The following is a 25474-nucleotide window of genomic DNA, read 5'->3' as shown; positions in this document are numbered from 1 at the left end:
TCCATCAGACTCACCCCAAATGCAAAATAGGCTTCCTAATGGCACAAATTTTGTTTTGGTTTCCATCAGCTCTGCCATTTCATTTCCTCATTTCTGACATGCCTATTTTACCATACAGGCTACTTTCTAGTGGTGCTGTGAGAGACTTAAGGAAGACCCCAGTAGGTTCTTATAAGTATTGGGCAGAAAAGGAGCCCGAGTGCTGCTGTGGTTACATTCAGGTAGAGGACAGGACATGTCCTCTGGGATTGCAGAAAACTTTTCCCCACCTGGCTGGGACTCGTCTCTGGTCCCAGGAAATACGTCTTCTCCTAGCATTAGACCTTCAGCACACCTCCTCTGCCATGTCCCAAAGTCTTTCTCAGGCAACAGCACAAGCCAGCACCACGAGGCGGGTAAGGAAGCTCCCCCTCAGCAAGCGAGGGTAGGCAGGAACCGGCACTGCCACAGGGCTGGGCATGCTTAGGGACGGGACTTGCTCACAAGGGCCCTGGCTACAGAAACATCTCCCAGACTCCACCAAGGAGGCAATGCATCCCTGCTGCATGAACAAACCTCTTCCCTGCCCTGCAGACATGGGAGGCAGCTGGGACACACCCCAGGAAGGCAAGGGAATGCCTTCAGCAGGCAAGCTTCCTGGGAGAGACTCTCCCTGCCCAGGACAAGTCATGCTCTAATTTGGGATTGGTCACATGCCACGCTTTTGGCGTGAGGCCAAGCCAGAGTGCCTGCTGTCTGCAGGCCTGAGCACCATGCATGCCAAATCCCCCTCTGGCCAAGCAGCTCCATGCGAATCCGAGCTCGAGCTGTGCCATGCTCCAGGCAGCCCCAACAGCCATCACCCTGCAGCATGACCTTCTGGCAAGTACTCTCATAGCTCAGGCAGCTCAGAGGATGGTCGGCATGTTTTGCACAAGAGTGCTTGTCTTTGGGTGTGCTGCTGGTCAGGGATTGTGTCTGGCCAGTCCTCAGGACTGATTCCCCAGGACTTGCTGAGCAATCATTGGGCTCGGGAGAGCCAACTTCAGTTTTCTTACAGCAGCTGACAACATGGCTTGCCTGAAGAGCCCAGGAGACAGGCACAAGAGGGAACAAGGCCAAATAAGCAGACAACGTCGCCCCAGAAGGAGTAGCCTTGTGCCAGAGCATTTCACAGCTGCAGCACAGCCCATCTGCCTATGCTTCTGCTTTGCTTAATGAGGTGTCTGAATGGTGGAGCAGGCTGGGAGCTAGGCCAAGTGGTAAAAGGATGTGCTGTGTCCTCAGGCAAAGGAAACTTTGGGTATCGAGGAGGGCACTGCATAGGCAGGAGGATATGTGCACTTCCTTGTAAACAGGGTCCAAATGTGGTCAAAGCATTCCCACAGACACATGTCCCATGCCTGCATAGAGCCGCTCAAGAACGTGGGACTCATATTCAGTCCCTACTGACATGTTTCTGCCAGGGGAAACGCTTGACCTCTTATCCTTGTACTTGAAAGGAGCCTCTGTGGCCAAATGGGCAAGTCAGAAATGAGGAAATGAAATTGCAGAGGTGACCAAAACCAAAACACCACTTGTGCCATTAGAAAGGCTATTTTGCATTTGAGGTGACTCTGCTGGAAAATTATGGCCTGCGTAGAGTGACTGTGGGCCTGGGGCAGCGGAGGATAGGTATAAAAGCAGCCCCATCTCCTCAGTCTCTCATCCACTCCTGTCACCTCCATCTCCTTGGGATCAAGGTGAGTCTGAAGGCCTTTCTCCTCCTTTTCATCCCTGGGGAATTCTCATAACATGCCTGCACCTTCATATTCTCCTGGATCTTGGGAGTGCTAGTAATGGGAGAGGGAAGGGAGCAGCAGTTGTGTCATGGAGAGAAGCTGGAGCTTGACTCAGGTGTCTCCAAAGCTATGGGCTAGGTTATTCTTGACAAGGACATTGGAGACAAAGGGAAGGAGAAAGCTGTGGGCCTCCTTAGACATCTGCTGGCTCCCCCAAACAGCATGTGCTGTTGCTATCCAGTGGTGGGTTGGACACTGCTCAACAATCACTGCCATGTTCCTCCTGTCCCTCTCTCCCACCAGGTGCAAGTCCTGCCTCGAGACATGTCCTGCTACAACCAGTGCCTGCCGTGCCTGCCATGTGGACCCTGTGGCCCAACCCCGCTGGCCAACAGCTGCAATGAGCCCTGTGTCCAGCAGTGCCAGGACTCCACTGTCGTCATCCAGCCCTCTCCCGTGGTGGTGACCCTGCCCGGCCCCATCCTCAGCTCCTTCCCGCAGAACACCGCTGTGGGATCCTCCACCTCCGCTGCCGTTGGCAGCATCCTCAGCTCTCAGGGAGTGCCCATCTCTTCCGGGGGCTTTGGCCTCTCTGGCTTTGGCAGCCGCTTCTGCGGCAGGAGGTGCCTCCCTTGCTAAAGCTGCTGGCAATGGCTCTGGAGAAAAACACCCAGGGACCCAGAAGTTTGTAGTGAGACCAAGTTAGTAGACTGAGCACAGAGCGTCAGCTTCTTCTGTTTGGGGGGGTTAAACTACCCCAGTACATCTTGCAAGAGAATGGGGCCAGCCTGGGCTCTCGGAAAGCATGGCCCATGTCTGCCTTTCTCATTCTGCACTCTCTCCTTTCCCACCTGTGTCCTTGTTGCTCGGTGCTGCTCCACTGAGCTCTGAGTCCCACAGCGTCAGCCTAGAGAGGACCTTCTGGCCCTTCTCCCTCAGTAAGTGGGCACATGGACAGCTGGTGGGATGCCTGCCATGGCCTCCTATCACAGGCTCTCTTCTTCCCATCGTGCTTCCTGCACTGGGACCCCCTCTCAGAGTGATCTCATTTCCCTCTTTTGACTCTAATATTAAAGTTCTGCTGCATCCCAACCTGTGCCTCTGAGTTGTCCTTCCCCTGCAGTGGCTCTTCCAGAATGCCTGTGGAGAGAGGTGATGCTCATTGTTTTTTCTGGGATTAGGTGTTTGGCAATGCTTAACACCTTGTGGCTGTTCGGGTGTTTAGCAATTGTTAACACAGGCTTCCATTCATTATTCTTCTTCATGTGTAAGATCACCCTCTGGATTCAAAATATCTGCTTACTTAGGGCTGCATGGCCATGGCAGTCGTACTGCCAGCTTTCCATCTCCCCTCTCTACTGTGGGAGAAGTGCCATAGGGTGCTTCCTATGCTTATTATGTGGGGTTGGGATGTAGAAGAGGTTTATTTAGTCAAACCCAGACAGTATCAAAACTTTCTACAGTGGTTATGGATATGTAGCGAAGGTCATGGGGACTCAGATGGTCTCCTTAATTCTGCTGGGGTGGTGAAAGGATTTGAGACAGTTAACATGGACAGTACAGGTCAATAATTGGCTGCTGAACTGGTGTCAGTGACAGAGTTTTGTGTTCTATGATCATAGGACCTTGTTTGATGGTCAGTGTATTCTTGTGAGAGATGGGAAGCTCCTCACTAAGTGGGGCAAAGATTTTTTTGGTCAACAGAATGTCTGACCTCAAAAGGAGGGAAACTCCTTTTAAAGTAGGAAATAGGGACAGTGTAACCAGCAGCCTTGTGAGAATGATGGATAGGGTTGCTGAATAAAGGTCATGGAATGATGTGATAGGAACAGATCACAAAATCAACAAAATGGAGTTTAAGCAGGATCACCTCCAGCAGTTGTGGATTAGCAATGGTTCCTACTGTGCAGCCTTATGGAGATATGTCCTAAACTATCCCTAGGAATCCAACATCTTGACGTGCCCCTCTTAAGTGTCTGTAAGCTAACGCATACAGTATAGGGAATAAACAATATGAGTTTGAGATGGGTACATGGTTGTAGGTCTATGGTCTTACTTACTGGGATTATGGAGACATGGTGGGATGGCTCCCATGCCTGAAATCTTGCTGTTGAAGTATAAACGCTGTTTAGGAAGGACAGGCTATGGAGACAAGGAGTGGGCATTGCTCTCTATGTCAGAGACCAGTTGAAATACATGGAGCTCTGCCTGGGGATGAATGAGGAGCTGACTGAGACTTTATTGGTTAGGATTAAACAGATGAAAGAGTGAGGTAACATTATAGTGGTATCTGCTACAAACTACCTGGTGAAACAGGCAAAGTAAATGAGGCCCCCCACAGACAAATAGGAGCAAACTTGTTGACAGTGCACTCTATTCCTTCATTCAAGACATCGATAAATATATTGAATAATATTGGTCCCAGTAATGACCCTTGAGGGACTCCACTAGATACAGGCCTCCAACTAGACTCTGTCCCATTGACCACAACTCTCTGGCTTCTTTCCTTCAGTCAGTTCACAGTCCACCTCACTACCCGATCATCCAAACCACATTTCCTCAGTCTAGCTGTGAGGATGCTGTAGGAGACGGTGTCAAAGCCTTACTGAGATCAAGATAGACCACGTCCACTGATTTACCATCATCTATCCACCTGGTTATGTCTTCATAAAAGGCTATCAGGTTGGTCAAGCATGACTTCCCCTTGGTGAAGCCATGTTGACTGCCCCTAATGACCATCTTATCCTTGATATGCCTAGAGACAACACCAAGGATAAGTTGTTCCATCACCTTTTCAGGGATGGAGGTGAGGCTGACCTGTCTATAGTTACCTGGATCCTCCCTCTTGCCCCTTTTGAAGACCAGAGTGACATGCTTTCCTCTAGTCCTCAGCACCTCTCCTGTTCCCCATGACTTGCCAAAGATGATGGAGAGTGGCCTAGAAATTACTTCCATCATCTCCCTCAGCACCCGCAGGTGCATCCCATCAGGACCCATGGATTTATGGATGTCCAGCTTACTTAATCAGTCCTTAACCCAGTCCTCATCAATCAAGGCAAACTCCTCCTTTATCCTGACTTCATCTGGGGCCTCAGGAGTACGGGACTCCTCAGGACAGCCTCCAGCATTATAGACAGAGACAAAGAAGGCATTCAGTAATTCTGCCTTCTCTTTATCTTCTGTCACCAGGGCTCCCATATCATTCATCAGAGGGCCTACATTGCCTCTAGTGTTATTTTTACTTGCAATTTATTTGTAGAAGCCCTTTCTTTTGACATTGACCCCTCTTGCAAGTTTTAATTCTAAGGAGGCCTTAGCTTTCCGAGTTGCCTCTTTACATCCTCTGACAACAGTCTTATACTCCTCCCAAGTGGCCAGCCCCTCCTTCCATGATCTCTAGAATCTCCTGTTCCACTTGAGTTTGGCCAGCAGTTCCCTGTTTAGCCATGCAGTTCTCCTGGCTCCCTATCTTGGCTTCCTACCTGTGATGCAAAAGTGTCCTTCACTGTCTGGGATTTAGTGTCTGTCTGTCAGGCAGCATTTATGACCCCTTTCTCGCCTTCAAAACCCAGTCATCTCTTCACACATGCATGCACACACACACTCCCTTCTTTCTGCCTGCCTCTCTCAACCTCTCTGCTCTCTGTCTTGGGCACTTTACTCCACATTCCCCTCCCTTTTTCCTTCTCAACAGAAGGGCAAAAGAACTGATCTTTCTGTATTTTTTCCTGTTACGAAGCCCAGAATGAGAGGGTCCTATGGCCCCTTCTGCTCAGTTCAGGAAAATACGCAGTTTAATTAGAGAAAAAGAAAAAGGAAAGGAAAAGAAAGGAAAGAAAGGAAAGGAAAGGAAAGGAAAGGAAAGGAAAGGAAAGGAAAGGAAAGGAAAGGAAAGGAAAGGAAAGGAAAGGAAAGGAAAGGAAAGGAAAGGAAAGGAAAGGAAAGGAAAGGAAAGGAAAGGAAAGGAAAGGAAAGGAAAGGAAAGGAAAGGAAAGGAAAGGAAAGGAAAGGAAAGGAAAGGAAAGGAAAGGAAAGGAAAGGAAAGGAAAGGAAAGGAAAGGAAAGGAAAGGAAAGGAAAGGAAAGGAAAGGAAAGGAAAGGAAAGGAAAGGAAAGGAAAGGAAAGGAAAGGAAAGGAAAGGAAAGGAAAGGAAAGGAAAGAGAAGAGAGAGAAGAGAAGAGAAGAGAAGAGAAGAGAAGAGAAGAGAAGAGAAGAGAAGAGAAGAGAAGAGAAGAGAAGAGAAGAGAAGAGAAGAGAAGAGAAGAGAAGAGAGCAGAGCAGAGCAGAGCAGAGCAGAGCAGAGCAGAGAAGAGAAGAGAAGGCAATGAAAGCAAGGGCAAAATATAATTATTCCCTATTTCCCATCAGCAAGAAATGTTTGAGGAAAAAAAAAAGAGAGAGAGAAAGAGAAAGAGAGAGGGAAAGAGAGAAAAGAGAAAGAGAGAGACAAAGACAAAGACAAAAACAAAGGACATCCCCAGCTCTCTCAGCCTTTCTTCATAGAATAGGTGCTCCAGCCCTTTTTGTGAGCCTCCTTTGGCTTGCCTTTGGACCTGATCTAACAGGTCCACATCCTTCTTGTGCTGGGAGCCCCAGCCCTGGATGCAGTACTCCAAGTGAGGCCTCACAAGGGCAGATTAGAAGGGGACAATCGCCTCCCTTGACCTTCTTGCCACTCCTCCTTTGATTTTGAAGGTCTCCAAGGAGTTACCTTCCACAACCTCTCCGTGCAACCTGTGCCAATGCTCCATAACACACATGGTAAAGAAGTGCTTCCTGATGTTTAGATAGAACTTCTTGTTTTCCAGGATGCACTTGGCCTTCTGGACTGCAAGTGCACAAGGCTGGCCCATACCAAGCTTCTCCTCCACAAGAACCCCCAAGTCCTTCTCTGCAAGGCTGCTCTCAATGAGTTCTTTATCCAGTCTGTGCTCATGTCCGAGATTGCCCTGAGCCAGGTGCAGCACCTTGCAGTTGGACTTGTTGAACCTCATGCGGTTCACATGGGCTCACTTTTCTAGCTTCTCCAGGTCCCTTTGGATGGCATTCCTGCCTTCTGTTGTATCGACTGCATCACTCAGTTTGGTGTCATCTGCAAACTTGCTGAGGGTGCACTCAATCCCACTGTCTAAGTCCTGGGTAAAGTTATGAAAGAGTACCAGTCCCAAGACAGACCCCTGAAGGACACCACTCATCACCATCCTCCAACTGGACATAAAGCCATTGGCCACAATTCTCTGGGTGCATCCTTCAAGCCAACTCCTTATCCACTGCATGGTCCACCCTTCAAATCCATATTTCTCCAATTTGGAGATCAAGATGTCATGTGGGGCTGTATCAAAAGCCTTACAGAAGTCCAGGCAGATGACATCCGTTGGTATTCCCTTGTCAACTGATACAGTCACCCCATCATAGAAGGCCACCAGATTGGTCAGGCATGATTTGTCCTTGGTGAAGTCATGCTGGTCATCTTAAATCACCTCCTTGTATTGCATGTTGTCTATCATTTGAAAAGTTCAAGCAAAGCCCCAGCACAGTGCAGCAAGCTGTAACTCTCTGTCATTGCCAGGGTCACAGAATACTTCTTTCAAAAGTTTATAAGTTAGTTTATATGTAAACAATATATTCATCAGTGACTTGAATGAGGGAATAGAGTGCAGTGTCAGCAGGTTTGCTGATGACACTAAACTGGGAGGAGTGGCTGACATGTCAGAAGGCTGTGCTGCCATCCAGATGGACCTAGACAGGCTGGAGAGTTTGGCGAGGAGAAATCTAATGAAATATAACAAAGGCAAGTGTAAAGTCCTGTATCTGGGCAAGAACAACCCCAGACACCAGTATAAGTTGGGGACTGCCCTGCTGGAGAGCAGCGAAGGCGAGAGGGACCTGGAGGTCCTAGTGGACAGTGGGATGACCTTGAGCCAGCACTGCACACTTGTGGTCAAGAAGGCCAATGGCATCCTGGGGCATATTAGAAAGGGTGTGGTTAGTAGGTCAAGGGAGGTTTTCCCCTCTGCCCCCCCCCCCCCCCCCCCCGATGAGACCACATCTGGAATATTGCATCCAGTTCTGGGCCCCTCAGTTCAAGAAGGACAGGGAACTGCTTGAGAGAGTCCAGCGCAGAGCCACGAGGATGATTAACGGAGAGGAACGTCTTCCTTACAAGGAAAGGCTGAGGGAACTGGGTCTCTACCTTGGAGGAGAGGAGTCTGAGGGGTGACATTATTAATGTTTATAAACATTTAAAGGGTGAGTGTCAGGAGCTAGGCTCTTCTCAATGACATCTAATGATAGGACAAGGGGCAGTGGGTGCAAGCTGGTTCCACTTAAATACTAGATGAAACTTTTTCACGGTTAGGGTGACAGAACACTGGAACAGGCTGTCCAGGGGGGTTGTGGAGTCTCCTTCTCTGGACACATTCTACAGCTGCGTGGACACGTTCTTGTGTGACCTGATCTAGGTGTTCCTGCTCCGGCAGGGGGATTAGACTAGGTGATCTTTCAAGGTCCCTTCCAATCCCTAACATTCTGTGATTCTGTGATTCTGTGATTCCTGTCCCACAAGCACCATAAGCCAGCCCACATCAAGCTGGGGACAGGGCAAATGGATGTCACTTTTTCTCTGATGAAGTGACTACAAATACTCCTGAGTACTGCTCAGTTTAGCGTATTTCTCATTGCAGCGTAGCTCTTCTGTGCAAACACATTGGCAGCTATTGTCCAGTGTTCCCTCATCTCATGCAGACATTCTGAGATCTCAATCAGAAGATTTGCATTACAGCTAAAAGGCACCACAGGAATGCATTATTTATTCATCCCAAGAAACTGTGGTGATTATTCATGCTTCAAGGAGGTAGACACCAAGGCAACTTGGAAAGAAATTGACTGAGGGATTACTAGACTTTTAGCTGCAAAGTGAGCCTAATGTCTTGTGGCAAAGGCCGGTCCTAATTAATAGGCAAAGCTTGGCCCAGTCTTCTTTATGCTGATCTACAATCTGCTTTTCCTCCAATAGAGGTTCAGACCTTAATCTGCAAAAAAATTCAGAAAAATTTCAGGCTGGGAGCAGTTAGGACTGCCTGCCCATGCCTCACCAAAGTCTGCCAGCCCTTTCAGGGTTGCCAGAAAAAAAACAGGACCATGTCCCACTTTTGCCTCCAGAGGGTGCCGTCGCAGCTTGCAGAAAGAGGAAGTAGAGCTTGAGAGTTCCCATCTTCTCTACCAGTCAGCTCAAAGCACTCTCCAAACCTTATCCCAAAGGGGAACACAAAACTCTCTTCCTGCTGTTTAGGCAGACTTCCCTGTGACCCACTCCGCTCTGTGCCTCACCTCTGTGCCTTGTTTGTCTATTTTGGAGAAAAGAAGGCTAAGAGGTGACCTCATTGCCCTCTACAACATCCTGAGGTGGGGAAATGGAAAGGGAGGGTCAGATCTCTTCTCCCAATAACCAGTGATAGGATATGTTGGAATGGCACAAAGCCATTCTAAACTTCAGGTTAGACTGGCAAAGGAGAGCTGCATGTCTTAGGAGACAGGAAGGAACCTACTGACAGTTTCCAGTCTGAAACTGCAGTACTCAGGCCAAAGGAGAAAAAATAGGTAGACAGGACACACATAATCACAGAATGATTAAGGTTGGAAAGGAGGTTGGAGGTCATCTGATCCAACCCCCCTGCTCAAGCAGGGATACCCAGAGCAGGTTGCTCTGGATGTTGTCTAGGCAGATTTTGAAGGTCTCCAAGGAGGTATCTTCCACAACCTCTCCATGCAACCTGTGCCTGTGCTCCATAACACACATGGTAAAGAAGTGCTTCCTGATATTTAGATAGAACTTGTTTTCCAGTTTGTGCCAATTGCCACTTGTCCTGACACATTACAACACTGAAAAGAGCCTGGCTCCATCTTCATTGCACTCTCCCTTCAGGTATTGTCTTCTGCAGGTTGACACAACACTCAGCCTTCACCAGAGAAGAAGTGTACATCATGATCAAACCAATCAAATGTATGACATGCAAAAAACTTCTTCTGTTAGAGTAATTCCATAGACAGCATGAGTATTATGTCATGAAAAAACAAGTGATCCTTGCTGATGGAGAACAGTTCATGTAAGAAAACTTACTGAGTAGAGAGCACGACATGGTAAAGATTTACCTAGCAGCACTAGCAGGACTAGCAGACACTGGTGAGACAGAACTGCTTGGCTGAGAAGGAGAAGTGTGGTGGGAGTCCTGCCAGTGCTGCAGGGGGAAGAGGGAAGGCCTGACCCTCTGACAAAACTGGGAGCTTTCCTGCAGGGAGAGCAGGCGCTGCACATGGCAACATGAGACACATCCTAAGCAACAGGTATCAAAGGGGGAACAAAACTCTACAGGGCTCTAAAAACCCCAAACCCAGTCTAAGACAGAGTTTCGAAATCATATGTTTCCAACTGAGAAAAAGGGCAGTGAAAAAAGGACAGAAAAAGGACCACACAGAGCCCCAGTCTGGGATGCAGCAGAATTTTAATGATTTGAAAAAGCCCATTAATGAAATTCTTGCCTTCCCCTACTCCATACAAAGTTCAGTTGGCCCATCTGGTGCCAAGGCACATGGTGAGGGAGGAGCAGCCTGCTAGGCCACCGTGATGGTGCCAAGGCATGTGCTGGGCAGAGGGTGTGCAGGGAGGCCCATGGGCCTCTTGGTCTGTCCCCCAAGGCACTGGGCAAAGAGAGCCAGGCCCAAAAAAGCTCTTTCCAACCCAGAGACCTTGAGTGCCCTCAGCCCAGCCCTGGACTCTCCCCATGCCAGACCTTCTCCCCGCTTTCCCTCCCATGACAGGCAGCCCCAAGCCCCACCTCAGGACCGAGCTTCCAACTCACTTGTTTCCGAAGGAGAAGAAGTGCAGCGAAGCAGATGAGAGAGCAAAGAGTTGGGCTGGTTTTTATACAGGCTCTGCACTGCCCCAGGTCCAGAGGAATCCTCTGGGGAAGTAATAATTTTCCGAGAAGCTCATCTGAAATGCAAAACATCCCAGCTAATGATACGGGGACTGTGTTTTGGTTTCCTGCACTGATGCCTTTTCATTTCCTCGTTTAGCTGTACCTGCGCCGCCTTGAAGGCTTGAGGTGGGAGGCCCAAGGATTTCTGGGATAGCAGTGCATTGGTGCCATCAGGAGATGAGTCCCGAGTCCTCCAAACTCTCTCTGATGGTGCTTAAATGTGGCCTTCACAGACAGGTGGTCTGCCCTGCTGCTTTTGACTCTCATTCCCCTAATGCAGCTCTGGCGAGGCATTGGTGCACCTGTTGGGCCACCTCATCTGCCTGGGCTGTCTCTAATGACGACCCCCTAAATGTCCAGAGAAGTACTGGATGGAGAGGGCTAAGGACTGGTGTCATCATGAGGCAGAAAACCATCCCTGCTCTGCAGGAATGTGTGCTGTGACACAGGTACTGCCCTCTCTCTGGCTTTGTGCTGTGTGGCAGGAGAAGACCACCAGGGACCCTTTTACCCTGCTGGAGGTGGCTGTGAAGGTTTTGTCCCTGGCCACCTCCTTTGCCTCCTTTGGCCTGAGCACTGCAGTTCCAGTCTGGGAACAGGCGGGTGGTTCCTACCTGTCTCCTCAGGCCTGCGGCTCCCCTTTGGCCATGCGGCATGAAATTTAGAATAGAACAGTTCCAATGGGGAAGGGGCCTACAAACATCTTCATGTCCTGTTGCCTGACTGCTTCAGGACATGCCTTCCATCCTTTCTATCAGTTTTCTTGCCCTCCTCTGGACCAATTCAAGTCTCTTAATATCCTTTTTATATTGTGGAGCCCAGAACCACACACAGTCTTCAAGAGGAGGCCAGATGGGAGACTTGTTTCCAGAGATCACGTATTTTCTTCTTCTGGTCTACTGGAAGTAGGCAGGAGGTCCCCCTTTAGACAAGCCGTCCTTCTGCCTGCCTTTTCTTGACTTGCGACACAGTGGGATTGCCTCCCCCAGGGTCTTTTAAAGTTGGTTCTTGAAAATTGGCTGTCTCTCAGGGAACTCCAAGCCCTCTGGAGCAGATTGCCAGGGGATGCTGCTCACTAGGTCCCTGAGTAATTTAGAGTTGATCTCTTAAAATTTGCAGGGGGGGGTGGGGGAGGGGAGGGGGAGAGATAACTCTGCAATGCACTTTTTGTCATTGTGCCAAAAGCTTTGAGCTCAACTATTTCGTGATCATTATGGCAAAGACAGGCACCTACTGTCACATCTCCCAGTAGGCCCTTAGGGGCAGCTGTTTTACAAGGGGGTGTGAGTGCCTTTGAGGCAGTTCAGAGCCCTTGTGCCCAAGAGGATTTGGAAAGGCTGAGCTGTGGCATGGCTGCACCAGCTGGAAGCTGCCAGTGCTGAAAAACCTGGTCCTGGCCCTGGGGAACCTGGGGCCCAGCTGAGGTGGCAGCTCGATTCTCTTCCTTTGGCTGAGCAAGCGTGTTCAGTGTGAGGCGATGTGCGCAGAAAGGCTCCCTGAGGCAGAGATGTGGGATCCTAGGCAGCCCGCAGAGCGTTTTCCTCCACCCTTTGTTCTGAGATTTGGAGGCAGCTTGGAGCTGTCAGAGGGAGGAGAACCCATGAGCTTGCAAGCTTCTCCAGGAGCTGCCTGGGCACCTTGTTGTGTGGAGAGTGTGACACGGTTGAGGTTATCCAGTGGGCCCTGGTGGGACTGGCAGGCTCTGTTGAGACTCAGCTGCCTGGCTGGGGAGGAGCAGGGCAGTGGGTGTCCTGCCAGTGCTGGAGGGGGAAGAGGGGAGGCCTGACCCTCTGGCAAAACCAGGAGCTTTCCTGTAGGAAGAGCAGGTGCTGCACATGGCAGCATGAGGCTTGTCCTAAGCAATGGGCATGAAAGGGGGAACAAGACTCTCCACGGCTCCTCAGAGATAAGACATAGCCCCACGCGCACTGCTTACACACGTGTGCCTAGAGACGGGGAGTGTGCTATCAGCAGGTGGAGCAATTCTGCATTTAGAAACTGCACCTCTTCTAGGCATGCTGGGGGAAATGCTGGCATGAAATGACTGGGGATAGACAAAATGCCTGAAGGACCTGCAAAGAAGGCTAAGCCAAGGCAAGGAGTGCTGGAAAGGCTGCCACCCTCCCTCCCACAGACATCTGGAAGAGGGAAAGGGGTCCTCCAGATGCAAGAGCCGCCTGCCAGGGAGGGCTCACAGGTGCTGCTGGATGAGGAAGCATGCCGCAGTGCCACTGCCACCGCCCCCTGTGGTCAGGGAGGTCATGTCCTCACTCGCGTACTGGTTAGGCTTTCCATCCACAGGATGTGCTCAAAGGCCAAGGAGGGCATTTCTGTTCAGAGGCGAAGCATGGCAGGTCCTAGTGGCTGCTTTCTCAGCTGCAAGGCACAGTGTCTGACAGGAGCCCCCTGGCTGTTTCTCACCTGCCGGGAACGGGCATGGATTTCATTTGTCCCTGCAAGATCTGCTCAGAGCAACAGCTTTCTCCCCGGCAGCCTGGGAGAGTGTCTGGAGAGGGAAGGACCACACAGAGCCCCAGGCTGGGATGCAGCAGAACTTTAATGATTTGAAAGAGGGGAGCGAGGACCTCTGAGTGGAGGCCACGGTTTGGGGAGCCCCAGGGGAGCTAGGAGTTTCTGTGCCTTGGCCAGGGTGGACTTTGCACTGGGTGTTTGTCTGCGTGCCCCACAGAGGGAGAGGAGAAGCAGACCCTTCCAAGACCAGCCTAGCAGGCGCCAACAGTCCAGGAGAGCAGAAGGCAACAGAGAAAAGGGGAAGAAAGAAGAGAGTAAGAAATGGGAAAGTTAGGCATGGGCCACATTTTCAGGAGTCCCAGGAGAGGCTCCAGCTGCCTGCCTTTGCAGGTGGAGCCACCTTGGTGGTCAGTCCATTACCATCTTCTGGGTTGGTGGTGGCTGCCTGCAGCAGCCTTAGCAGGGGAGGCAGGTTCTGCCACAGTAGCGGCTGCCCAGGCAGGAAAGGTCACAGCATCCGGAGTTGATGGGGACTCCGTCACAGCTGAGGATGCTTCCAACGGCAGCAGAGGTGGAGGATCCCACAACGGTGTTCTGCGGGAAGGAGCTGAGGATGGGGCCGGGCAGGGTCACCACCACAGGAGAGGGTTCAATGACAACATTGGAGTTTTGGCACTGCCTGACACAGGGCTCATTGCAGCTGTTGGCCAGCGGGGTTGGGCCACAGGGTCCACATGGCAGACACGGCAGGCACTGGTTGTAGCAGGACATGTCTCGGGGCAGGAGGTGCACCTGATGGGAGAGAGGGCCCGGAGGAGAATGGGGGTGAGGGAGGAGCAGCCTGCTAGGCCACCGTGATGGTGCCAAGGCATGTGCTGGGCAGAGGGTGTGCAGGGAGGCCCATGGGCCTCTTGGTCTGTCCCCCAAGGCACTGGGCAAAGAGAGCCAGGCCCAAAAAAGCTCTTTCCAACCCAGAGACCTTGAGTGCCCTCAGCCCAGCCCTGGACTCTCCCCATGCCAGACCTTCTCCCTGCTTTCCCTCCCATGACAGGCAGCCCCAAGCCCCACCTCAGGACCGAGCTTCCAACTCACTTGTTTCCGAAGGAGAAGAAGTGCAGCGAAGCAGATGAGAGAGCAAAGAGTTGGGCTGGTTTTTATACAGGCTCTGCACTGCCCCAGGTCCAGAGGAATCCTCTGGGGAAGTAATAATTTTCCGAGAAGCTCATCTGAAATGCAAAACATCCCAGCTAATGATACGGGGACTGTGTTTTGGTTTCCTGCACTGATGCCTTTTCATTTCCTCGTTTAGCTGTACCTGCGCCGCCTTGAAGGCTTGAGGTGGGAGGCCCAAGGATTTCTGGGATAGCAGTGCATTGGTGCCATCAGGAGATGAGTCCTGAGTGCCGGAGGGGTCACGTGCAGGCTGGGGACATTGGCCTGGGGCAGTTGTGTGGGGTTGTTTGCAGCCTCAGGGGCAGGAAGAGCCCAGCTGCACCCAGGCCTGCAATCCCTGCTTGGATGCCAACGGGCTCCTGTGTGGGAGGATGTGGCACATCCCCCTCTCGTCCAGCCTCCAAGCTCTCTCTGATTGTGCTTGAATGTGGCCTCCACAGACAGGTGGTCTGCCCTGCTGCTTTTGACTCTCATTCCCCTAATGCAGCTCTGGCGAGGCATTGGTGCACCTGTTGGGCCACCTCATCTGCCTGGGCTGTCTCTAATGACGACCCCCTAAATGTCCAGAGAAGTACTGGATGGAGAGGGCTAAGGACTGGTGTCATCATGAGGCAGAAAACCATCCCTGCTCTGCAGGAATGTGTGCTGTGACACAGGTACTGCCCTCTCTCTGGCTTTGTGCTGTGTGGCAGGAGAAGACCACCAGGGACCCTTTTACCCTGCTGGAGGTGGCTGTGAAGGTTTTGTCCCTGGCCACCTCCTTTGCCTCCTTTGGCCTGAGCACTGCAGTTCCAGTCTGGGAACAGGCGGGTGGTTCCTACCTGTCTCCTCAGGCCTGCGGCTCCCCTTTGGCCATGCGGCATGAAATTTAGAATAGAACAGTTCCAATGGGGAAGGGGCCTACAAACATCTTCATGTCCTGTTGCCTGACTGCTTCAGGACATGCCTTCCATCCTTTCTATCAGTTTTCTTGCCCTCCTCTGGACCAATTCAAGTCTCTTAATATCCTTTTTATATTGTGGAGCCCAGAACCACACACAGTCTTCAAGAGGAGGCCAGATGGGAGACTTGTTTCCAGAGATCACGTATTTTCTTCTTCTGGTCTACTGGAAGTAGGGAGGAGGTCCCCCTTCAGACAAGCCTGTGTGCATACTGGATTTGTCTCATTGCAAGGGGTGCGCATGAGCAGTTGTGTGTGTCTGAATGTCTCTCCCCTCATGATGACGGGATAGGCATGTCTTGGTGTAGCACTCTTCAGAACCCATGTTGTGAACACTATAGGCCCACAGTTTCATTGGGCCAGGAGTGCTCTGATTGCAGCTGATTGTGAGAGCCCAAGAAGGAGGAAGGGCTGTCCTTAGAGCTTGCCCTAAAATGCAGCCTTTGCCTCATGAGCCCTCCTTTTCTTGTCTCTCCCAAAGTCATGCTTTGATACCACAGCTTTCAGGATCACTTAGCACACTTCTCAAACAGTTGATCCTGGTCTTGTCCTGTTTAAGATCTTCATCAACAATCTAGTTGATGGAGTAGAGTTAACTACTAATAAAGTATCAGATGACACAAAAGTGAGTTGTGTGGCTGATTTACCAGAGCACTGTGGAGACCTCCAAGGGAACCTTGACAGATGGGATAGTTTGGATAAGAAGAATTGCATGGAGTTCAATAAAGAGAATTGCAGAGTCCTGCACATGGGGTGGAACAAGCCATGGGGGTAATCCAGCTGGAAAGCAGCTCTGTAGAAAAGGAACTAGAACTCCTGGTGTATACTAAGTTGAAGATGAGTCAGGAATGTGCTCTTGCTGATAAGAAGGCTAAAGGTATTCTGGGCTGCACTAGCAAAATATTGCCAGCAGGTCGAGAGAAGCATTTCTTCCTCTCTACTCAGCTTTGGTGAGGCCACACCCAGAGCACCGTGTCCAGTTCTGGGGCCCTCAATACAAGAAAGACATGGAAATATTGGAAAAAACCCAATGTAAGGCCACCAAGATGATCAGAGGTTTGGAGCACCTCTTCTATGAGGAGAGGCTGAGACAGTTGGGACACTTCAGCCTGGAGAAGAGGAAGCTCAGAGGTTATCTCATCAATGTGTAGACTATCAGCTTGCTAAATAGTCCAAGTTTATTTTGGACTGCTTTGGGAGCAGATTTAAATAACTGGTAGAGCAAGAATAAAGGGGCCTTAATGCAATATGTTGATGACTCGTTGCTAGGAGCCGCAGCCAAAGAAAAATGTGAACAGTTGTATAAATTCCTGAAGGGAGGGTGCAATAAAGATGCAGACAGGCTCTTTTCAGTGTTGCCCAGTGCCACAGCAAGAGGCAATGGGCATAAACTGGAACAAAAGCGGTTCCATCTAAACATCAGGAAGCACTTCTTTACTGTGCGGGTGATGGAGCCCTGGAACAGGATGACCAGAGATGTTATGGTGTCTCCCTCCTTGGAGTTCTTCAACAGCCATCTCAATGTGGTCCTAGGAAACCTGCTTTACTTATCTCTACGTCAGCAGAGGGACTGAAACAGATGATCTCCAGAGGTCCCTTCCAACCTTAACCATTCTGTGATTCTGTGATTTGGTTCCTTCACACCACGATGTCTATGATGCAGCCATGACTTGGTGGCTCTGGGCTCCTTTTCAGTAGAAAGCTGGAGAGGGAGTTTAGGTGGGCTAGCACAGTTTAGTCCACAGAAATAGGAGATACTTCTGAGCTCCTTCCTACTGATGCAGAGGCTGGAAAAGACTCACATGAGTTCTTCTGGACTGCAAGGAGCAATCCCAGAGAGGGATGTGAATTATTTCCCCCTGCCCAGGGCAAAGGGCTATCCAAGCTCTGGCCTTGGTGTTCATGGAGCTGTAGCAGGTAGCCTGTCTCTGCTCTGAGGAACTTTGAATGCTCCCCATCCTTGTCATGTTGTCAGAGGATTATAGACACTAAGCAGCAACTTCCCAACTTCCTTCCTCGGATGGAGTGTGGATCACTCTCCCTGCACTCTAGTATCATTCCAAATGTTTGGGTGGAACTTCACCAGGTTGCTGTTAGGTCTGGCTGAGAACAAGACAAAGAGGGACAACTCTCATCCAGGTCTGGCTGAGAATTGTCTCTATTTGTTGTGTTCTCAGCTATTTGCTTCCTGATCCTGGCTAGGAATACCTTGGTCAACTTGGGGGAGAATGATGCACTTGCAGTGGGGCAGCAAATGCATCCATGAGGAAGAGCTGTGGGTGTGGACAGGGATGTTCCCTTGTGCAGGAGTGGGTGGGAACATCTAGGAGCTCTTGCTAGAACTTGCCCTTTCCCATGGCTTCACATCCTGGCCTGTGCCCGACAAAGTATGAGGACAAGATCAAGCCTTGCCTATCCTTGGCTTGGCGCTGCCAAGGGAGAGGTGATCTGCAGACTGCCAGGACAAGCGGGGTCTCTCCGGGGCCAGGCTGTGGGTTAAGTGGGCTGGGGGCACCATGTTTCAGGTCTGGTCTCTGTCAGGAGTGTGAACAGCAGTAGCCCCACTGCAGCTCTGAGTTGCATGGTTAGTAGACAAGCTCAGGGAGCAACGGGGAGGAAACTTCATCCTCTCTGCCAGCACCCAATGGGTAGTTCTAGACAGCAGTTAAATCTTCCCGTAGCCTTCTTGACACTGAGCAAATCCAGTCCTTTCAGACCCTCCTCATGCCACATATGTAAGGGTATTTTGAATGGGAGACCCTGTGCTTCAATAACATTGCCTGATCAAGAACTTTTCTAGTGCAAGTGGAATTATATGTAAAGGGTGAAAACAGTAAACAAGAAACCACAAGGAGACTCAAACCTGATACACTAGAGACAGCAATAACCAAGCCCACAAGTCTCCACTAGCTAATTAATGGTCCCTTAAGAAAATAGAGACATAGCTTCGGACTTAGTCACCTGGATATCATAACTGTTAAGAAGGAGAAAACAAGAGGAACATGAAGACTTGGGAATTTCAAGGAAGGCCATGGGGCTATAGAAAACTTACTAAGGAATGTTTTGGGAAAGGGTGTGACAAATAAAGATAAGGGGTCAAAAGAGCCTTCTTGCCTCTTCTATACAAGCCGCAATTGCCTTGTTGTATGCTTGTCTAACCAAGCCCTGCCCTTGATCACCAGTCTGCTTTATCTTCTAATTAAACCTTCCTTAACTATCTTTCAGTGTAATAACACTCTGTGTGTGAGTGTTGTATGGACTAGATGCAAACAATTGAAGAGACAAGAGGGAGTGAAATGAGGTCAGCAAGTGGAGTCAAACTGGGGTGAAGGCATTGCTGGGTTTGTGGTGCCAGCAGCTGGAGTGGACAAGGTCCCAGCATTTACCCACGTAGAGGCGTCCAGCACTCGCAGCCCGGGCCAGCCCCTAAATTGTGCTGGCACTGGGCACAGCCCCAAGGCAAAACTGGGTGGCCTTGGCAGGGAGGAGGTGCCATGGTGGGGAGGAGGCACCGCGGCCGGAGCAGAGAGACGGGGCTGGTGGGGGCAGCACGGTGTGGGCAGCAGAGTGGCAGGATGCATCAAGGCCGGGGGCTGCAGGAGCCTGGGCTGGGGTCAGGACGCTTCCCAGAGGGCCCGGTGCCAACTCTTCCGTCTTGTTCTTCAGGGCCTTTCCTCCTCCCTGCCTCTCAACCATCTCTCCTCTGCCTTTTCCAGCTCTCTGAGTCCTCACTTGGGATTCTCCTATCATCTCCGTCGGCTCTGTCCAGAGCTACTGGACTGTCGTCGGCTACTATCCCATCCTCTTTCCTATACTCTTTGGCACCCTGTGCATTCAGCAGTTATTATTGCTCTCAGCTCAGCCCACTGTCCTTCACTGTACCACCCCTAACTCTCATCATGCTCTTCCTCTCCATGTCCATCCATCTGACTTTAATCCCCTCTCTCATTGCATCTGTTTTGGATTCACTCCCAGCCTATTGCGTGCACTCCACACACACACAGCAGCATCACCCTCCTCTGCTGCTTGTACCCACAGCACATTTCTCCATGCATTGCAGCCTGTTGTGCCTAACTGCTAATGTTCCTGAGTGTTTCTCTAGGAAAAGTGACATCAGAGCTCAGGGATCACTGATGCTCTCTTGCCTTGCCTTCTGCTTTCAGTGCAGTGTCTGCTGGCCAAGCCTTGGTGCAGCAGGAACTGTGGGCAGAGAGGGCACTGGCATCAACATCACCTGCTCACACCCTGACATCCAGACCTGTAACTACATCCACTGGTACCTTCAGCTCCCAGGCCAAGGCCCTCCATTCTTTGTGAGCAGTCACAAAAGCTCCATACCAGTGGTGGACCCAGCGGGGTGGCTGTCGGTGGCAGCAGACCGCCGGTTCAGCACTCTGTGGCTTGCCCAGCCGCGGCGCAGGGACACAGGAATGTATTGCTGTGCCCTGAGAGCCATGGGGAGAGGAGCTGGGGCTGCGGCTGGGCAAGCACCAAGGTGGGTGGGGCTGGGTGGGTGTGGTAGGGGCACAGCCCCAGCTGGACCTGCTGGGAGGAGCGGCAGTGATGGTTTCCCTGCCTGCCGGCCTGGCACTGGCCCAGGCCCACTGAGGCACCACAGCCCCGGGGTCCCCCTGCCACAGCTCCAGAACAGCACACTGTGCAGAGAGCTTCTCCTGCTCCTCTCACTCTGGCCCCCAGCGCTCCTGCCGGGTCAGAGACAGAAACCCCCTATAACCGAAGTGGTGGCAGCGTGCGCAGTGCTCGGGAAGGCGAGATGGCAGCCACCGGCCACAGTGATCCCCAGAGAGGAGCAATGCCTTTATTCTCTGCACAGCAAGGCAGGTAGCAGAGGTGCTTCTGCCCCAGCAGCCAGAGATCCCTTGGTCCTGCCACAGGGACCTGGCATTTCTCCCTCACAATGCATAGGGATGTCTTCTGTTTCTTTGTGGGTTTTGTTTTTGTTTTGGGCACCCCTAACATAGCCAAGGAATCCCTGAGCAGTGTTAATGCTAGGTATTATTTTTTAAAAAAGAAAACCTAAAGTGGTTTACTGGTTGGTTACTTTTTTACAAACTCAGATACACAGTCCTTCCATTTCATAATCTCCTATCAAGTCATTTCTGTACCTGCTTGGACTTCATCTCAAAAATTTAGGAGTTCAAGCTCACCTCAGTCATGAGAAAGGGAAGTATAGGTTACCAACACCTTCAAGGATTTCTCACAGTGGCTAGTTTTGAGACCAAGATCTTATTGTCCACGACCTTCCTCAAACCCAAACACATGACTCTGTTTTTGACACAAGGTCCTGGAGATTGGATGAACACCTGCTACAAACTCTTGTAAATAGACATTTGAGGGCTATGTTCATGCCTCAGGAGTGAGTCACTACATTTTTAACCTGAGAAAAAGTGTTGAATTTCTGAGTTTTATTAAAGCTGGAAAGAGACCATTGGGAGGAAAGTTCTGGGTCCAGCTAGACCCTGGGGAACCTTTCTGCCTGGTCCTACCTGCATCTAGTCAGTACCTATAGAAGAAGTGGACATGGGTGTGCTAAAAACGAGACTCTTACCTACTCCTAGGACACAGATCCCATGTCCAGCTGGGTGCTGTATGGCCAGAGAAAGTCATCATGGATACCTCCCTTAATGACGAATGGCTGGGCTGGTTGAGATTACCATAACACGCCAGATGCTGGAAGGCATCCAGCAGTCTCCTATTGATCGACAGCTGACTGGATGATCTCTTAATCTACTACGTTAATTTTCAGGTGCACATGGCCCCTTTGGCAGTCTTACCTGGAGTTTAGAGGCAGCGGTTCTACAGCATGGCAAGTCTGCCAGAAAGGATGCTCAAGCACCATCTGACTTGGAGAGTTGTGAGAAGCCTGGATGTGGCCTCACTGTGCAAGTAAGAATTTCTTGGTGCTGAAATACCTGCCCTTAGCCCTAGGAAACTTATGGCATAGCAAAGATTGCAGCTTCATTCCTTTCCTCACAATGAACACCAGGCCTCTCAGATGCTGCTGTGGGTGAATAAGTACAGATCTTTGGTGGATTCTGGGTGTTTTTCTCTGCACATGAGTGTCCTAGTTTTGGCTGGGATAGATTTAATTTTCTTCCTATAGGCTTGAATAGTGCTGTGTTTTGGATTTGTGATAAAAGTAATGTAGATACACCAATGTTTTAGTTGTTGCTGAACAGTGCTTGCACAGAGTCAAGATCTTTTCTGCTTCTCATGCTGCCCTTCTGGAGATGAGGCTGGGGATGCACAAGAATCAGAGAATCATAGAACCATGAAGGTTGGAAAAGACCTCCAGGATCATCTGGTCCAACCATCCCCCAGAGAAGTTGGGAGGGGACACAGCCAGGACAGCTGGCCCATACTGACCAAAGGGGTATTCTCTACTGTATGATGTCATGCTCAGCAATAAAAGCAGGGAGGAAAGAAGGAGGAGTGGAGGACATTTGGAGTTACGGCGTTTGTCTTCCAAGTAACCATTATGCATAATGAGCCCTGCTTTTCTGGAAATGGCTGAACGTCTGCCTTGGAGAGCTCCCATGTGATTTTCTCTGTGTGGGATGTTTTGTTCCAAGATAGCACATTGTTGCCCTCAGAATTCAGCATTACACAGAAGGAGTGTGTGTGTGTGTGTGTGCACACGTGCCATGTGGAGCTGTTCCCCCTCCCCCTCCCAGCACTGTTTGCATGTAGGTCTGAGCTAATGTCCAGCAATGACACCTTGGAAGTGCTTTTGAGGGACTGGGCATGCTGACTCCTGATGGGGCACACCTGTCCAAGTGGGCAAGAGTGTTCTCAGCAGTAAGCTGGTTGGGCTTATCAGGAGGGCTTTAAACTAGATGTGGTGGGGGAAGGGGATGCTCCTCTGAGTGAAGAAAGCATACCTGAGAAAAATATCACTCTAAGTAATGGCAGGGAAATACTTGGGAACTGTCCCAGTGCAATCAGGAAGGGTTCTAGAAACACAATATGACTGCCCAGCTGAAATGCCTCTACACCAAAGCATGCAGCATGGGAAACAAGCAAGAGGAATTGAAACCATGGTGCAATTAGACAAATGTGACCTGATTGCTATCATGGAAACATGGTGGGATGGATCACATAATTGGAATATTAGAATAGAGGGCTACAAACTCTTCAGAAGGGATAGACAGGGAATGAAGGGAGGGGGTGTTGCCCCCTGCATTAGGGAAGGAATTGATTGTGAAGAGTTGCCTTTGAGAAACAGCCACAGACACAGACAGGTTGAGTGCTTATGGGTGGGAGTTAAAGACCGCACCAATAAAGAACAGCTTGTGGTTGGGGTCTACTACAGGTCGCCTGATCAAGGGAGTCCAGATGAGGCATTCTTGCTTCAGCTACAAGAAGCGTCATGCTCACATGCCCTCATTGTGATGGGGGACTTCAACCACCCAGATGTTTGTTGGGAAAACTACACAGCAGGCTGTAAGCAATCCAGAAGATTCCTAGAGTGCATCCTGGTCCAGGTACTAGACAAACCAGCCGGACAAGAAGTGTTACTTGACCTCATGCTCATTAACATGGAAGAGCTCATTAAAGAGGTCAAGACTGGAGGCAGTCTGGGCTGCAGCGACCATGTCCTAGCTGAGTTTGTGATCTCGAGGAATACAGGCTTGGCAAAGAGCAGAGTCAGGACCCTGAACTTCCAAAGAACAAAATTCCAGCTGTTTAAAGACTTCATAGAATGAGATCCCATGGAACACGGTCCTTAGGGACAAAGGAGCTGAAAAGAGCTGGCGGCTCTTTAAGGATGTTTTCCTTACAGTGCAAGAACTCTCCATCCCCCTGCATAAAATAGTGGCCATGGAGGGCAGACAACTGGGATGGCTGAGCAAGGTACCTGCAGGTCAAACTGAGGCACAAGAAGGAAATGCACAGGCAGTGGAAGCAGGGATGCGTGGCCTGTGTACAGGGCAGAAGAGTACAGGGATTTGGTCCGGATGTGCAGGGATGGGATGGGGAAAGCCAAGGCACAGATGGAACTGAGCTTGGCGAGGGATGCAAAGAACAGCAGGAAGGGATTCTATAGATACATTGCTCAGAAAAGAAAAGCCAAGGAAGAGTCCCCCATCTGATGGATGAGAAGGGAGAACCAGTAAGGACAGACATGGAGAAGGCTGAGGTACTCAAAAACTTCTTTGCCTCAGTCTTCACTGATAGTCAGGCTTCCCAAGTCTTTTGTTTCCCTGAACCAGGCTGGGGCAGAAAAGTCCCACCCACTGTAAGTGAAGAGCAGGTTTGAGACCACCTAATGAAATTAAACACATGCAAGTCTATGGAGGTCTGATGACATGCATCCAGGGTCCTGAAGGATTTGGCTGATGTAGTTGCCAAGCCTCTCTCCATCTTCTTTGAAAAGTCCTGGCAGTCAGACGAAGTCCCTGATGACTGGAAAAAGGAAAACATCACTTCCATTTTTAAAAAGGGTAGAAAGGAGGACCCAGGGAACTACAGACCAATGAGCCTCGCCTCTGTGCCTGGCAAGATCATGGAAAAAATCCTCCTGGAAGCAATGTTAAGACACATGCAAGACAAAGAGCTGATCCAAGACTGCCAGCATGGCTTCACCAAGGGTAAATTGTACCTGACTGATCTGGTGGTTTTCTACGATGGAGTGACTGCATCAGTTGGTAGAGGAAGACTGACCGATGTCATCTAGCTGAATTTCTGCAAGGCCTTTGACACAGTCCCACATGACATCCTGGTCTCCAAATTGGAGAGATATGGATTTGATGGATGGACCATTCAGAGGATAAGGAATTGGCTTGAAGGTCTCACCCAGGGAGTGGTGGTCTATGATTTATGTCCGAGTGGAGGCCAGTGACAAGTGGTGTACCTCAGGGGTCTGTTCTCGGACTGGTACTCTTTAATATCTTCATCAACAACATAGACAGTGGGATCAAGTGCACCCTCAGCAAATTTGCAGATGACACCAAGCTAAGTGATGCGTTTGATATGATAGAAGGAAGGGATGCCATCCAATGGGACCTGGACAGGCTTGAGAAGTGGACCTAATGAGCCTAATGACCATGTGAACCTAATGAGGTTCAACAAGTCTAAACACAGGGTGCTGTACCTAGGTTGAGGCAATCCTGGACATGAGCAGAGACTAGGAGAACTACTTGAGAGAAGCCCTGCCGAGAAGGACATGTGGGTTCTGGTGGACGAAAAGCTCAACATAAGTCGGCAGTGCATGCTTGAAGCCCAGAAGGCCAACTGCATCCTGGGCTGCACCAAAAGAGAAGTGGCCAGCAGGTCAAGGCAGGTGATTGTCCCCCTCTACTCTCCACTTGGAGTACTGTGTCCAGGTCTGGAGCCCCCAGCACAAGAAGGATGTTGATCTGTTGGAGCGGGTCCAGAGGGGGGCCACAAAGATGATTAAGGGGCCGGAGCACCTCTCCTACAAAGATAGGCTGAGAGAGCTGGCACTGTTCAGCCTACAGAAGAGAAGGCTCTGGGATGACCTCATTGCAACCTTTCACTACTTGAAGGGGGCTTATAAAAAAGATGGAGAGCAACTCTTTGCTCAAACAGGTATTGACAGGACGAGGGGGAATGGTTTTAAACTAAAAGAGGGGAGATTTAGATTAGAGGTTAGAAGGAAATTTTTCACTCAGAGGGTGGTGAGGCACTGGAACATGTTGCCCAGAGAGGCTGTGGATGTCCCATCCCTGGAGGTGTTCAAGACCAGGTTAGATGAGGCCCTGAGCAACCTCATCTAGTGGGTGGCATCCCTGGCTATGGCAGGGAGGGTGGAACTAGATGATCTTTGAGGTCCCTTCTAACCAAGACCATTCTATGAGCCTATGGTGAGACCTTCCCAGCCTTTGCAAAAGAGACAAATGCCATTAAGAGCAAGCTGGTGTGACTTATCTAGTTTTGTTCAGATCCAGAATCTTGAGAAAAGAGCAAAACAGTCCAGCAAAGCTGTCAGCAAAACTGTCATGGATTCAAAGAGTGACTGGACCAGCTTCTTCTGCTCTTAGTCTTCTCTCAGCCTCCTCTGATGAACACTGTGGCAAAAGGGAGCCCTTGTTGGGAGACAGGACCGCTCTTGTGGTTTTACCTCCTAGCCAGAATAGCCTCAGGAAGAAAACTTCCTTCTTAGCCCT

General features: G+C 50.3%; 2 protein-coding genes across 2 annotated transcripts in view; one reads left to right on the top strand and one right to left on the bottom strand.

Annotated features, from left to right (window-relative positions):
- The first annotated feature begins 1701 nt into the window (after window positions 1-1701).
- LOC308181563 (feather keratin 1-like) lies at window positions 1702-2852 on the top strand. Its single transcript, XM_080564950.1, has 2 exons — window positions 1702-1721; window positions 2064-2852. The coding sequence occupies exon 2, from the start codon at window positions 2085-2087 to the stop codon at window positions 2397-2399; it is 315 nt and encodes a 104-aa protein (XP_080421076.1). The 5' UTR covers window positions 1702-1721; window positions 2064-2084; the 3' UTR covers window positions 2400-2852.
- Window positions 2853-13666: 10814 nt separating this feature from the next.
- Window positions 13667-25474, bottom strand: part of LOC308181453 (feather keratin Cos2-3-like) — a gene marked incomplete at both ends in the record, with an annotated part of 29066 nt that continues 17258 nt past the window's right edge. Inside the window, one exon of the mRNA XM_080564772.1 lies at window positions 13667-14002. Within this exon, the coding sequence (XP_080420898.1) occupies window positions 13667-14002 (336 nt within the window). The remainder of the gene's footprint in view (window positions 14003-25474) is intronic.

Source organism: Anser brachyrhynchus, assembly GCF_964034855.1.
Source record: "Anser brachyrhynchus genome assembly, chromosome: 22".
NCBI classification, from domain to species: Eukaryota; Metazoa; Chordata; class Aves; order Anseriformes; family Anatidae; genus Anser; species Anser brachyrhynchus.
The sequence above is the reverse complement of the archived record's forward strand: the minus strand, read 5'-3'. Positions and strand labels throughout refer to the sequence as shown.